Raw genomic sequence first — 16,180 nt, forward strand, 5'->3', positions numbered from 1 at the left:
CACCTATCCTCTCCTCTATCCCTCTTCTATCCGCCTCCCACTCTCTCATCACATGAGAGGTTAGGTCTGGGATCTTCCTGAGTTGTGTGGTTTCCACTTTATGCTTAATTGCATTTACAGAAATGTTTTGTCTGTTTAAAGCTGAACGTGTCTCAGATTTCCATTCTACGGATTGAAGAAAATCAAATTTGCCAGATTCTTGCTCCTGCTAAGGGCTGCGCTAATCAAGAACTTATTGTTTTATTAACAATTACAGCCTTTCCTTTGCTTGAATGCACATGTCACTGAGGGAAGACTGTACACCTGCAGTTATAACATGGCCCTTGACAAACATTATTTACACAACAGCTGATTGCATCTGAAGGGATTGGCAGGGCAGGTATATTCTCCCAGATAAAAAAAACAAATACTGTGGGTGCTGTAAATCTGAAATAAATTTGAAGAGACTTTGAAGAACAGATATACCAGAACTGCAACATTAACTCTTTCTCTCTGCACATATGTTGTGAGATCAGTTGGGTTTCTCCTGAATTTTCTGTTCTTATTACTCTCTCATGTATATTGGATTAAATTTTAAACTGTCTACCAGCTACCCAGTTATAATAATGTTCTCTAATGATCGTGGTCGATATTTCTCCTTCAGCCAACTCCATGAAAATTGGGTTACATATTCGTTGAGATAAACTCAGGAGAGACAGGAAATACTGAGTGGGTCAGAAAGAGGCCATTTGCAGACAGCCAGATGAAAGTCGATGATCTTTGATCAGAACTGATTGAAGAAAGGATGCAAGAGGCAAGGAAAGATCTTTGGAATGCTGAAAGGGGAGGGGAAGATGGGTTCTGTGAAGGGTGGCAGGTCAGAGGTGTGCATTACAGTGCTTGATATAACTGCTTTGTAACTTGCTGTGTTTAAGGGCCAGGGATTCCTGAGACACTGCCTTTCTAACAAAATATTACCCATTATTCTGTCTGCTCTCTCAACTGGGTGGAATTGGTTGACACTGCATGGAGAACAGGGGAGTTCTCCTGACATCCTGGTCAAATTCTACCCCAACCACCGTCTGGTAAGGCGTTCCATTGTTGGTTGTAGAACGTGTGAGTAGACAGTTGCTGCCATGTTTCTTTACATCATTATAGTGACAAACATTTCATTGTCTCAGACAGACTTTGGGCTGGAAGGATGTGATGTGTGCTATATAAATGCAAGTCTTTCCTTGAATGAGCTCTTGCCTCCACTCTCCTATCTGGAGACCATTTCCAGAATCAAGGTTAAAAAAAATGAAAGAACGTGTATTAATATGGTTCCTTCCATGAGCTTAAGAAGTGGTTTACAGCAAATGAAGGATTTTTGGAATGTAATTACTGTTGCAGTTAGGGAACAGTGTACCTGTGAGGGAATGAAAGGCATGAATTCTCAACTTACCCATTGTTAGCTCATGTTAATGTCTCCTTTGTCCTACAGTTATATTTTAATAGTTCTGTGTAGTACTGTGTTCCAATAACTTACAGGGACATAAGACATCACTAGAAGGAAGTAAAAACGTGGGAACCATTTTCAGCATTCCCTAAATGGTCAGCAATAATATACAGAAGACAATTCATTCTCCATAGTCTCATTTCTACTTTATTGAATGTTATTGCTCCTTCAACTTACGGTGCCCATTTTGATAATACATCTTTTCTTCATCGGGATCCTGAAATGCTTTACTGTACCCGCACCTTCTGTAAGAAAGAATACATTTCAGTAAAGTCAGTTAGACCTTAAGGGAGCCCTTCCCCCATCATTTACAACATTTTCCAAAATGTAATTTGAGCCCAGAGTGTTCAAGATCTCTCCAGTGACTCTTTGCAACAATGATATGATGATTGAACAAGTCCTGAATTGTGTCAGTTGTTTTTGAGTGACCAGATTTCTAAAGATAGTTTTATGAAACTAACTAATTAAAAAGTGAATCATATGACAAATGTAGTAAATCATTGACTGAATTTCATGAGGTAGATCTTAGTTGGATAACTGTTCTAGAACTGAACTTGTGTGTTCACGGACACAGTGGGATGAAGATCTATCATTATCACACAGTCAGTCAACTGGGAGAGCTGATCAGTGGCCATTAATAATCCTATCGAACTTTTATTTCCCCCTGCCACGTGTTTACTCTTTAAGGCACTTTTAACAATTAATACACCAAAACTGGTGTCAGCCAATCTACCCAAATTCTTCACATTGTGATGAGTGTAAGGAATATTTCACTGATAAGGATAGGGCTAAGTTTAAAATCAGCGCATATTTCTACTTCTTTAACTGAATATAAATCAAACCATATCTTCAAACTTACAGATTTTTAAATAAACTAGCTGTTAGTGCTCAGGCTACTAACAGCACATTCCCTCATATTAATTAAATACAATCTGCAGTATTGGAAATTTAAATCAGGAATCTGTTATGTTATGAAACCTGAAAGTCTTCTATCTGAAAGGTTTAATTTCAGTCACTATATTCAAGTCAAGCTCTCTGGAGAGCTGTAAGTTGCTGCCCACTAATACCTGCTGGCAATAGTACACTCTTGGCACAATCGTTGTCCCGCCAGCTGATTGCATCCTAGGTGTAACTGGGTCAATGTTTACCTCAAAAAATAAAACACTTCCAAAATGTCTTAAAGAGTTATGCAGAAAAAGAAGCATGTTACATATTTTGCAATTAAATCAGGTGAGAATCAATAGCACAACAGTATATTAGTAAAACAGCATGAAAGTAAAACTACAACAAAAAAAGGGAAAGCAAGATTAAGAAACAGAAGTAGGAACATTATCAACAGTAAATGTACTTTATTTTATCCAATTTGTGTTTAACTCAGCACTTCAGGATTTATCTTAATACTAACAATTCCAGATATGCTGATAATTTTATTGCTGTTAATAAAGTCAAAGCAGTGAATTTCCCAAACTCGGCAGAATCCTGCTTGAGATGGATTTCTCTCCTTGTATGCATTTTGGTGAACAATGTAACATTCAGGAAACGGACAATTGCAAGGGGTTGCTACATTCAAGTCCCACTGCTATGTTTGTTTTTGCCTAGCAATACTGGTGGGGTTTATTGCAGGGTTTTCAATGTATAACTTAAAGAGATCACTGGAGAACAATTCCCAGCTCACAGTTAGCTGGAGAATAAGACAGAAAGAGAAAGAGGAAGGCTCCATGCAGAAAAAAAAGTTAAGCTGTACTACTGAGGCCATTGGCTTTGTGCAGTCAGAACTCAGAAAGAAGATTAGGAGTCAGTAGAAGCATAATTAATGGTATAGGTGGAGCTCAAAGAGAAGTCAAGAGCATTACAATAGCTCAATGCAGTCAGAACTCAGGAGTATTGCTAGGAGACGGGTAAATGTTGGAGTTAGCACTCAGAAGAAGTCCTGAGGACTGTCAGGAATTAGGATACAACAAGTACTATTAATATTTCAGTGCAGTTCTGAACTAATATGAAGAAGGACAGCTTCAAGCAATATTTACTTTGTCCAAGTGAAGCAGATTAGACCCCAGGACATAACCCAAGGGATAATACTGGCTTGGTGGACCTCATTTTTTTGTGCAAACGCAGTTGTGCCTGATTATATGCTGGAGTGCAGTTCCAAAATCCAGTAGAGGTTTGGTTCCAAGAGGGGACGATGAGCACCCAGAACATGAACAATCATTGAGGTAGTCCAGGACGAAGAACAACTCTTGAAGGTAGTTCAAGGCCAAGACATTGAAAGAATTGTAATCCCTTGAAGTTTTATGAAGGTTTGAGGACTCTGTATCACTAACATCGGGGGAGGGGTGGGGGAGGTGGGGGGGTGAGGTGGGAGGGGTGGGGGTATGGGCGATTGCTGCCAGTTCAGGAGGATCTAACTTGATCACTTTTGCAGTTTGACTTTTTTTTAAACAGGTGTTCCACTACAGTTCATCTGCTCCTCATACTTGCCTCATGTTAATTTTCAGCTATTAGAATATATGTCATAGCTATCTTTACACAGTCTCGCCATTTTTCAGTCAATATCTTTTACAATATTTATTCCATTACTTTATTCCCTTCTCTGATCCCCTACCTAGTTAATTGCACCCCCATCCCCCCAAGTACAGCCTCTCTAGAATCCACACACCCATATTGTACACTAATCCAAAAAAAATTAACCAGGAGACAGGGAAAAGAATAATCTGAGACACCACCACGAGAAAGCAGCATTTTCTGAAGTCCAAGCAGCAAGTTATGATATCAAATTATTCAACAGCCCAATATAAAGCAAACCTATGACCAATGATTAACATCTAAGTGTCCTTTACCTAGTAATCGTGTTCAAATAATGCAAGAGCATTTTGTTTCCAGAAAATATGTTGGAATTGGCTATAACTGCTGCGATATTTTCAGCTTGAGTGAGAAAATGATTGTAAGATCTGCTTAACTTTTACATGATTTCTGGAATAGTGTGTATACATCAACTATTAAACCTAACTCACTTGGTGCGAATTATCACCATTCAATGCAGCAAAATGATCCTTCTCTCCAATTAGAAAATTACTCCATTCACTAGATCAGTTCCATTTTGCTGGGTGAATTGCTGCACCTTCATTGCTGTGCAAGCCTTTCATATGTCAAAATATAATGATAAATGATTGCAATGTTCGCTTCTAATTTCTCCTTTGTAAGGAAGTCTGATGAGGACTTTCTGTGTTGGTTGTTTCCTTGTCTCCAAACACTCAAGTGGCACTTGGACAACAGAGCAGGGCATGCTGTTAAGATAAGATGGGAAAGTTCAAAGGAAATGTGAGGGGCAAGTGTTTTTTTACATAGGGAGTAGTCAGTGTCTGGAACGTATTGCTGGGGTAGTGGTGGAGGCAGGTACAATAGGGGCATTTAAGGGCCTTTTAGATAAGCACATGAATAAACAAGGAACAGACAGTTATGGACATGGGCAGGCAGAAGGGATTAGTTTAATTTGGCGTCATGTTCTTCACAAGACTGTGGGCCATTCCTGTGCTGTACTGTTCTGTGTTCTATATAAATGATATCTCTCGTTGCCTGGTTGACAGGGACAATCGAAATGGACAGCCCTGAGATGACAGAATAGGTTCACTGGAGAGTGTGATTTGATTTGAACAATGGCACTTTTGAAGCAAGTACACCGTGCATACCTCATGAAGGAGTTAAAGGAGAATCAGAGATCCTTGTAAACCCAGCAAGCTGAACAAATTGGATTCTGGATACTGAAAATAAGATATTGAAAACCAGCCACCATGTAAAAGTACAATCAGAGGATGTAAGGTTGTTCCTGATTTACAGCATCTGTAGTTCTTTCGGTTTTCATGATGTAATGGTAAAACTGAGCAAGGCTTGAACATTGTGCTAAGCCTGGTCACTGAGAAATCACGGAGACCTTTAAGTAGTGAAGAATAATGAGGTTGAGCTATGAGAAGGTTTGGAGATTGTTTGGACTTTGTTTAAACTGGAAAATGATTGTACAGGCGATTTATAGATTGATAAAGAAGTGTACAAAATTAAGCCAGGACATTATTTCAGGCTAAACTTTTAGTAGAACAATGGGTTACAGGTTCGAACTAGAAGGAAGTAATTTAAAGATGGAGACCAGGAACAGTCTTCTTCACTTAGAGCATAATAAGCATTCGGATGAACTTCAGGCTGGAGAGGGAGGTCAGAACTCCTGTTGTATTTAAGCAACAAGAAAATGCTGCAAAAGTGAAATTGTACAAGGCTACAGGATGGCTGAATGAAGATGGGCTCATTCATAAATATCAATTCTTAGGATGCAATTGTTTGAAGACAGCAAGCCGTCAACACATATATTCTGAGAGGTCAAACACATAAAGATTGTTTCAGAATGATGGTGAGCTAACACTGCACCAACCCAGAAGGAAAAAAAAGGCAGTAAAAAATAATGAAAACTGGTTCTACTTGCCTTGGATTCTTCAAAGTAGAGTTCAAGTATTACAAGTGTGTTTATTTCCAAGAATGACATTTTTTTACAATTTATTCACTACAAGAAGGCTTGCTGAATCACAGTAAATGAACAACAGTTAGCTGTGATAAAGGAATCTTTCCTATCCAGAATTTCACTGCCTTATTGCATTAGATTTACCTTTTCCTGCAGATGAACATTGCCAGGAGGACAATAAGCCCAGTTACTAAAGCAAAACAGATCCAAATGATCGTGGTGGTATCATATCGGAGTGAAACTACAGGGGAAAGAAAGACAGAAAAAAACATTGTGACACCTTATTACATAAACAATGTGGATTGGTGGATTTTGTTCCTGCTTCACTTGAATAAGCATCGTTAAAAGAAATGAACAATTTGATATTTTCCTTTAATAACGAGTGGTTCAGGCACATGACATATAGAGTCTATTTCCAGTTATATTACTGATGGTTGCCATGGAAATCCATGTTAATAAGGACTTATATTTTGAATAGAGATCTCAATTTAAAACAAGTTAGACTGGTGGTGCACTTGTGATTGATTATATACAGATGCTTTCTTCCAAATAAGGATTGAAATTGTTGTTCATTTTGCTAATTGTATATCACTGGAATGTCAATTGTAGCACAGTAGGTAGACATTAGTTGGGAACTAGCTGTGGTTGTTTCGATCAGTGCGGGGGGTGGGGGGTTGGGGGGGCGGGGGGGCAGGTATCATGTGTGGCAGTGGGAATCACACCTCAGTATGTGACGAACATGAAGGTGTGTCATAACTTGTCCAAACAAGATTAGAAAAAGAAAAGGAATTTTTATACATTTTATACTGTGTTTGTTGGTTGGAAAAGTGCAGTCTCTATTATTAGAAGATTGTACCTGTACAAAGATTATGCCACTGAATTCTATCCTTCACTGACTGAGTTTTAACACCTTTTATCATGGCAGTGACCTCAAACATGTAGACCATAACCTGGATTTAGTGATATCAGCAAAGATAACAATTGAATGTGTGTTTTAATCAATTGCACTTAGATATTTTCAAATTAACCTGTTATTACACATCTCTGGAACAGGTGGGACTTGAACCCAAGCCTCCTGGGATTAGAGATAGGGACATTACCACTGGAACACAACAAATCTTCAATTCTATTTATCGCAGTGCTTCATGTGTGAATTATCTGCAGTGTCAGCACAGTGTGCCTCTCACTTTTCCTTAAAGAAGCCTCGTCTGGAGAAGTGTAGGGATATGTCTTAAATTGGTCTTTGTCCCTTCTGACAAGGCAAGGAAAAGACTTACTTTTGGACTCTGTTAAGGGTAGTGTGTGCCATTAGTGTTCAAATTTGGTGTATGGGTATTCTTTACCGCCCTATGTTCTTATACTCACTTCTCCAAGCAACCTGTACAGATAAACCAAATTAAATACATTGAAACTTTCCTGACCTTCATAGAGTTGTAAAGAAAAGAAAATGACAATAGGCCAAATAAGGGAGTTCCTACCAGCTATGGCCAAAGGCTTGGTCAAGGACATAGATTTTACATAGGGTCTTTAAAGGCACACAGAAAGGTGGGGAGTTTTACACAGTGAATTCCAGATCATTCAGGTGAGGCATCTGAAGATACAAAAGTAACAGAGAATGCACAAGAGGCCAGAGTCAGAAGGACCAGAAAGTGTGAGAGGGAATGCAGAACTGAAAGTTAAAGAGATAGAGACAGATCAACCATTAAACACAAGGACCAGAATGAGAAAAAGTGCCTGTCAATCAGGGCAAACATGACATAGTTATAGACATCAAAACAATAACACACAAACAGGTCACTGAGTTCTACTGGTCTGTGTCGGTGTTTACCTCGAAGGAGGGATATGCTTCTCACAGCAAGGGAGGAATAAGGTTTAGTTGATCAATTCTTGGAATAAGGGAATTGGTCCATGAAGAGAGATTGAGGAAACTAGACCTATATTCCCTAGAGTTTACAAAAAAGAACGTGATCTCATTGTAACATGTAACAATTTTCATGATTGAAAGAGTCGATACTGGAGGATGCTTCCCCAATATTAAAAACAAAATGCTGCGGATGCCTGGAAATCTGAAATAAAAACAAAGTGCTGGAGAAACTCAGCAGGTCCGACAGCACCTCTGGAAAAAGAAACAGAGTTAAGACTTATAGCCTAATTGATTCTTCTCCAGTTCTTCACACATTAACTCTGTTTCTCTCTCCACAGATGCTAAGAATCTCAAGATAAGGGTATGTCATGTAAAACTGAGATGGATGGGCTGGCTTTCCACTGAAACTTTGGAAATGGTAAAGCATTGGAATTCTCTACCACTGCAGGTTTTATCTTAAAGCATATTCAAGACAGGAATTCAATAATTCTTCAATACTAAAGGAATTAAAGGAATGGGGAACTTCGTCTCAACTGAAGTTAAGGTAGATAATGAGTCAGCAATGGACTGATTGATAGAACTGGTTTGATGAATGGAGTGGATTACCCTTCCTTTTACCTCCCTTGTTCTGAAACTATACATAAGCATCTGCCCAATCGAATAATTGTTTTCTATTCTGCCTCCATAATCTCTTAGAGATCTTGCTTTATATTAATCTTGATGTAGGGCATGATACAATCAGCATAGTATTTCCCCTCTCTAAGCCGAATGTTGATAAGCAGTCACCTTAGTTTCATGCTGAACAAAGACAAGACAGATATATTGCTTGGGAGCCCACCCTGTGCCTACCTGATTTCGCAGTTTCAATTTCGACAGTCTGGCTGAATCGGCCACACCCGGCTGATGTACGAGCTCGGACCTGAAATACATAACGAGTTCCAGGTTTCAGGTTGGAGACTGTCACACTTGTTCCCTTGGCTTTCAGTGTGGAGTAACTCTGCTGTTCCTTACCCTGTGGGACAGTAAAAATACTCCATTTGAGGAGCTGCTTCAGGTAGACTGCCAGTTATTACTCATATTACAAATCAGAGGTGGCAAATGTAGATTGATACAGAAAAAACAAGAGGATTGCCAACTCTAAGCAGACCATATTGCAGTTGGTTTCATCAGCTGACATTCTGCTGCCAAACTAGCCCCAGCCTCCAAACAATTAGCTGCCAGATAGATCAATTGGTCAATGATGGTGACTAGAATACCCACAATCCTCCACTCTTTCCATCCTGCAGATTTATCAAATTGTGCACATGCCAAGTATGGATTTGGTACAAGGTGATTGGTAGAAGAATTAGAGAGGACTTAACAAAAACATCTTCACCCAAATGGTGGTGGGTGTCTGGTATTCACTCTGCAGTTTAGTGGTGGAGTTTCTCAATATTTAAAAGGAATTTGGATCTGTACCTGAAGTGCTCTGACCTGAAAGGCTACAGATCAGGTGCTGGAAAATGATTTAGAATGGGAGACTCATATTCAGCTGTATAGACATGATGAACTAAATGTCCTCTTTCTGTGCCACAACGTTTCTATGTTCTTTGCTTCTAATACAGCCTGGGAAATATTGTGACTTTGACTGAAATGAGCTTCTGACTTGCTGGTAATTTCATTCCAGGTCTCCAGAATGCGTTAAGTCTCACAGCTAGAATGCAATACACCTTTAAGGGTTATGCTCATTATTTCATCACTGATCATGACACGTGACTTGATGTCTCAGGTATAAATGTCTCAAGCTCCATCTTGCTGAGTCCTTTTGCAGCCTGACATAATGAAAGAAATGTGCCACAGTTTACAGGCAAATTGCTTACCTTGAGCCCTGACACACAAGTGCCTGTGCTCAAAATGTATGTAAATATTAAGAGCTGTAATAAAAATCCACTAAATCCTTCAGTATTGCATTAACCACATTTTGTTCCTATATTATGGGAGCTATAATAATTATATTTTCAGGTATGAATACCCTAAGATACAAGGCCATCACTGCATCTGCAGGAGATGGTGAGGGCAAAACAGATCCAGGTTCCGAGATTGGCAACTCTAATGATGGCATGTAAAGCAGAGAAATGGAAGAAATGAAAGCTTTTCATGTTGAAAAGTCACAGTGAAAGTGAGCATCTCAAAGGAGGGCAATGGATTTTTGTTTTGGAATAGGCAGCAGCATCTAAAGAAATGCCTCAGCCAAAATCTCTCTGAAAAAGTCAAGGGGGAAACCAACAGACATCAGCAAGAATTTACTTTCATACAACTCCTTTAGAATGTTAAAACATCCATAGTTTTTATAGGAGTGTTATCAGACTGTAGGTGATAATGAGTCACATAACATCTGTAATAAGACAGATAATGAAAAGTTTGACTGAACAGCTAGGTTTTAAGAAGTGTCTTCAAATCAGAGGTATTGAATGAGGGAATCCCAGATATAGGGACACACAGAACAAGGGAGTAATGGAAATCCAGGATGCATGAAAGGCCAGGATTGATGCTAGGTCAATATTTCAATAAAAGCTAATGGGGGTAGATTTCAGTTTTGGTTGCCAGGTTATTATGCATCTCGTGAGCAGTGTACAGACATGAAGATCTAACAGCCAGGACTCCACACCAGCGTTCTCAGTCGTTGGATCTAAATGAATGGAATGACAACAAAGTGGGTTTTGAAACCTGCCAGATTTTTCTCTCTGCACTTTTTCAATCAGTAACTAATACATAGGTACAAAGCAAAATTTCAAAGGAGATGGAGTATGAAGTAGGGAGGTGTTTCTAAAACTGTACAAGGTAGTCATACCACAGTTGGAATACAGTGAACAGTTTTAGGCCCTTATTTCAGGAAAGATATACAGGCATTGGAGGGAGTCCAGAGAAGGTTCACTCAATTGATATCAGGAGGAATTGTCTTATGAGGAGAGAATAATTAGACTGAATCTATACCTATTGGAATATAGAAGAACAGTAAGAAGTAAGATAGCTAGCACTTGTGGGAGAGTCTAGGACCAAAGGGTGTAATCTCAAAATAAGATGTCACACATTTAAAACTACCTGAGGGTAGTGAATCTGTGGAATTCTGTACCACTGAGGGCTGTAGAGGTTGGATCATTAAATGTATTCAAGGCTGAGACAGACAGATTTTTAATCAATAAGAGTTATGAAGAAAAGGCCAAAACTTGGACTTGAAGATTATCAGGTCAACCATGATCTCGCTGAATAGCGGATGGGGTGAATGACCTTCTTCTGCTCCTCCATCTTATAGTCTAACATGTCAATCACAGAGCAATCAATTTAAAGAGGGGAGTGACCAGAAAGGCTTACATTAAAAAAAAACAAACATCCAGAAGTAACTGTCATGCCTGTTTATTCTCTGAAGTTCCTTTTTTAATCTTTCATAGTCAACCTTGAAGACTTTAGTTCAGAGTTGATGATGGCATCAGGAACTCATTTGACTTAGTTATTCAGCATGAGTAGGCCGAATTAATTCTGGTGATACACTTGTTACTGTTTCGAACTGCGACATCCTTCCCATGTTCTGTGGCAGCCAGAACAAGTGTTGGAGTAACATTCGTTGAGCAGGATGTCTGCTCAATCTCAATCATCTCAGTGCACATGCAGAGCCAGATTACAGGCAGCTATGTTTCTGTTCAATATCCAATGAGTAGGCAATATGCTTTAAAGAACATTTGAGCAACATGCAAAAATAAATACAACAAAATAATAATCAGTTCCACCAACATGAATGATGTTAAACAGATGAAAAGAACTCTTGTGCCAACACAGGAACAAGTTAATACTGCCCTAAATTGAAGAGAATCCAGCCAGGTTAATCTGAGCAAATATGGTTGAATAAATGTTCAAATAACTCTATTGGCACTGAAAGGAAATATTCTCAATGATAAACTGATTGCAAAACACAACTGCTTAATTTTCTGTTTTTGCCCTCAGTCTGTTCTTACACCTTGCGTTGCCATCGTTTTGATCAGTGCACCCTAAAAGGATGTGATTTAAAGAGCAAGTTGATAAGGTACTGGATCATAAACATACACTTCAATCACAGCTGAATACAGTTTGAGAAGATCAACTGGCACTGGATAAAGTAATCACCTGTGAATTCTGGTCTGTCCTGAATCAGTTTTGTTTTAAGTTCGCTTGTGGGGCACGGGTGTTGCTGGCTGGCCAGCATTTATTGCCCATGTCCACCTGCCTTTTGAGAAGATTTTGGTGAACTGCCTTCTTGAACTGATGTAGTCTATGTACTGTAGGTAGACCCTGAATACCTCTTCCCCTAAGACCAGCAGTGGAGACGTGACATCAGACCATTCCAGCCTGGTTTGAGTTTGCCACCTGGGTCAGTACAGTCTCAGCCGTCTGGAGGATGACCAATAGTGTAAGAAGATGATCAGTGATGTCCTCCATTTCACAATAATTTTGGTATAATAGGATGCAGAGCATTAATGAGGCTGTTTAACATGCTATAATCCCCCTTAATTGACAATTCACTGCTGCCAAGCGAAAAATATGCCCGTCCATTCAGCAATCCATAAAAGATGGAACAAGTTGCTCCCGATGTCAAGATACTCTTTGGCTGGACATCTCACACAATAATGCCATGCATCACTGAGATATCTATAAGATTCCAGCCAAGGTCTCAGTTCAAGTCCAGAGGTTATAAGATTGGTTAGACAAATTCCACGCATACACTTTTCTAGTCAGAGTTTTATTTCAACTTATACACCACAGAATTCCAACAAATACAGAAATTGCTGGAGAAACTCAACAGGTCTAGCAGCATCTGAGGAGAATAGGCAGAATCAACATTTTGGATCCAGTGACCCTTCTTCAGAACTGATTGTAACTAGGAAAAGGTTGGTTTATGATGCGGGGTGGTTGGTAAACGAGTAATGACAGGCGGAGATGGAGCTCAGAGAGAGAAAACAGCAGTTGGACAGACAAACGGATGGTTAATAGTGAGCTGGAGGGGAGAGAAAGTTGATAATAGGGACTGTTAGTTAGTGAAAATGGATTGGCTGTGATGAAAGCAACCAATGTGATGACATGGCCAAGGGTGTGGGGCTAGGTAAATTCCAACACATTGATTATTTGCTTCCATACAAACATGCATACCCAGTTCTGAGCCCACCCGCAACACAATCATTTTCTCCCTCCTTTTACTTGGTCTTGGACAGCCCTGTCAGACTCTACTCAATGGTTACAGCCCTTACCACTTTAATTGAACTGGCAGATTTGACGACCCAGTTATCGTTATCCAGTAATTAGTATTCTAGATTATATTTGCCTTGGTTACTTGCCTGCTTTCCCTCATTAATCTTTAACCCAGAGGTAACAGATAGACTTTTCCCTATCCACAAAGCTCAGTGAAAAGTACACTGCAAATTTGTTTACATCTCCTGAGCTACTAATCATGGTTGGGAGTGTCTGAACTTCAGTGCCCCACCCCCCAACCTGCCCCCTTCAGATCCACAGACTGTGTAATACAGTGAGCTAAAGTACAAGCATGTGGGATTAATGTCTTGTGTTTATTTCTATGAGACAGGAGACTCTCATCTCCGGCTAGATTCTCAGTCCATATATTCAATAATATTGGTTTTGCTACAAGTTCCTGCATTTGGTTAAAGAAATATAAATTTGTGTCATATTGTCTCAGTCTTAATACACCAGTAGATGCAGGAAGGAACCTTCGCTTCAACTGAGTTGTTTCCAGTAAATTATAGGGGCTTGCAGAGGTGCAGTGGGGATGGCACTGGACTAGCAACACAGAACTGCAGGCTATGTTCTGGGGTCACAAGTTCAAATCCTAATATGGTAGTTGGTTGAATTTGAATTCAATAAAATTCTAACCTGACAGTGACCATTAACCACAGTAACGTGATTGCCTCTTAACCTTCTGGTCAATAAATGCTGTCCAAACCAGTGATGCCCATATCCTTTGAATAAATGTTTAAAAGTTTATCCTGACATTGCATTTACTACCTGGGTGTGAAGCAAACATTGACATAAGAGAGCTCCTAAAATGTAAACAGGGATTTACCATTGTTGACAGATACTCAACACAACTCTGTAATTTCCCCCTCAATTTACTGAGATATCAGTCCCTCTACATCCTGTCCATCTATCGCCCCTTTACTGTACAGAGGGATTAAGCCCTCTACATGCTGTCAGTCTGACAGACACTTGCAATTCATATCCTGAATAAACTGTGAGTTTTTCACACATTTTTAACAAACAATGGAAGCTATCACAGGCAGCCTGTTATTTATTTACTCTTAAACTGCACAAGTATAATCCACAGCTGTCCCTGAATAAAATTAAGATTTAAGTTGTGCTCAGTGTAAAACAGGGCTTGGCTCCTATTTAATTCAATTGAGATTATAAACATCTCCAATAAACCGCAGAAGTGTTTGCGCTTGACAAACCATTACGTGATGTACTGATATTGTCAGTTGTGTTGTGTGGGTCAACAGAAAAGGCAAATGCTCAACTAAGAGCTGTCAACAATAATCGAGGGCAAACTGACACAAAGTCCAAGTGAATGAATAGATAATCAGAATGATACCAAGACAAGTAGGTGATACATGCAGCTCTGTCAGCAAGCTGCAGTGGGGATGGAACATAACAGTGGAAAAGTCAGGAATTTTATAATACATTGAACGCAACTCGAAGTACAGAAACTTTCATTTTGTTGAAAGATAAAATAGGTATTGGTTTGTGTGCTAACTTGCTATTTCTCCTGTGAAACTGGAGTGTGAAATTGGGCAGATGTCGAACTGGCACCCAATCCAATCCCATCAATTTCTTGACTGCTAGGTTTGATTGAAATTACCTGACACGTTCATGTTCACATGGAAGTTTAATGGTAATATGAGCTGGTTAACATGATTGGCCTGATTTGATATTGTAATTTCTATGTAAATCATTCAATGCAGGATAAATCAGCTTGTTTTTTTGGCAGCTGAAAATGCTGTCTGTTTAAAAGATATTCACAATTACAGGTGAGGACTTAATTGATAGCAAGCGGTCAATCCAATAAGCAGGAACAATGTTGGGTAGTGACTGTTCAACCCCTTGTCTGGCTGAATTACATACCACTGGGTAAAGATTACCCTGGGTCTACTGGTTCAAGATTCATTTCTGGCACTGATCTGAGATAGGGAACCTAAAGGACCTGAATAATGAAGGAAGTAGGATTAGGAGTAGATTGTACATTCCCTCGAACATACTCCACCACTCTGATCGTTTACCTCAACTTTATATTTCTGTCTCCTTTACCTTTCTCTTGATTCTTCAAAATGTCAAAAGTGTATTTCTCTCACTTTTAAATATCTTCAAGTCTGGATCACCTCCAATTCCAAAATTCACAACCTGCACAGTGATGAAATCATTCCCCACCACGGATTTAAATAATTGATGCTATACCATGAGACTATGCCTTGTGTTTTCAATTCCCCAGTCATGGGAAACAATCTCTCAGCATCTATTTTGTCAAAACATTTAGAATCCTATATGCTCCAAGAGGTTACATCTCACTCTTCCAAATTCCAGAAGGATTTCAGGAGCCAATGTAATGAACCTTTGTTGTGCCACCCCGAAAGCAAAAATATTTTTCCCTACATAGGGAGGACAAAATTGCACACTGTATATTAAGTGTCGTACCGCCAAAGTCCAGTACAGTTGTAGTAAACCTTTCTTGTTTGTGTATTTCAGCCCCCTTCCAATGAAGGCCAAAATGTTATTTTCTCTCCTAATTCCCTGCTTTACCTGCACATTAACTTGTTGCATTCCTGGTACAAGTTCACTGAAGTGTTTTTGAGCATCAAGACTGATAAATTCACCAACTTTTAGAAATGTTCTGTTTTTTCATTCTTTCTACCAAAATAAATAAGCTCACACATTAAACTCCTGCTGCCACCTTGCTACCTATTCACCTAGCCTGTCTATATCTCTTTTGCAGCTTCTTTGCATCCTCCTCACTGCAAACATTCCCACCTAGTTTTGGACTGTTAGCAAAATTAGACACATCACTTTTTGACTTTTTCTAAATAACAAACATCGGTTGTTAATAGGTGAGGCCACAGCACCAAACCTTTCACACTCTACTAGCTCAGCCCACTAACTTGAAAATGCACCACTTATCCCTACTGTCTCTGCTTATTGTCCATTAACCAATCCCTTATCCATTAATATATCACTCCCAATTCCATGATCCCATATATTGTGCCCTAACTTCTAGTATGACACCTTAATGAATGGCTTTTGGAAATCCAAAAGGGACAGCGCAGTGGTT

General features: G+C 39.4%; 1 protein-coding gene across 1 annotated transcript in view; it reads right to left on the reverse strand.

The window, feature by feature from the left end:
- epha8 (eph receptor A8) overlaps positions 1–16,180 on the reverse strand; it is a 416,521-nt gene that overhangs the window by 114,693 nt on the left and 285,648 nt on the right. The window contains exons 7-9 of the mRNA XM_048615051.1: positions 8,695–8,857; positions 6,126–6,222; positions 1,655–1,722 (exon numbers count right to left, since the gene is read on the reverse strand). Of these exons, the coding sequence (XP_048471008.1) occupies positions 1,655–1,722; positions 6,126–6,222; positions 8,695–8,857 (328 nt within the window). The remainder of the gene's footprint in view (positions 1–1,654; positions 1,723–6,125; positions 6,223–8,694; positions 8,858–16,180) is intronic.

Source organism: Rhincodon typus, chromosome 31 (assembly GCF_021869965.1).
Source record: "Rhincodon typus isolate 14 chromosome 31, sRhiTyp1.1, whole genome shotgun sequence".
NCBI lineage: Eukaryota > Metazoa > Chordata > Chondrichthyes > Orectolobiformes > Rhincodontidae > Rhincodon > Rhincodon typus.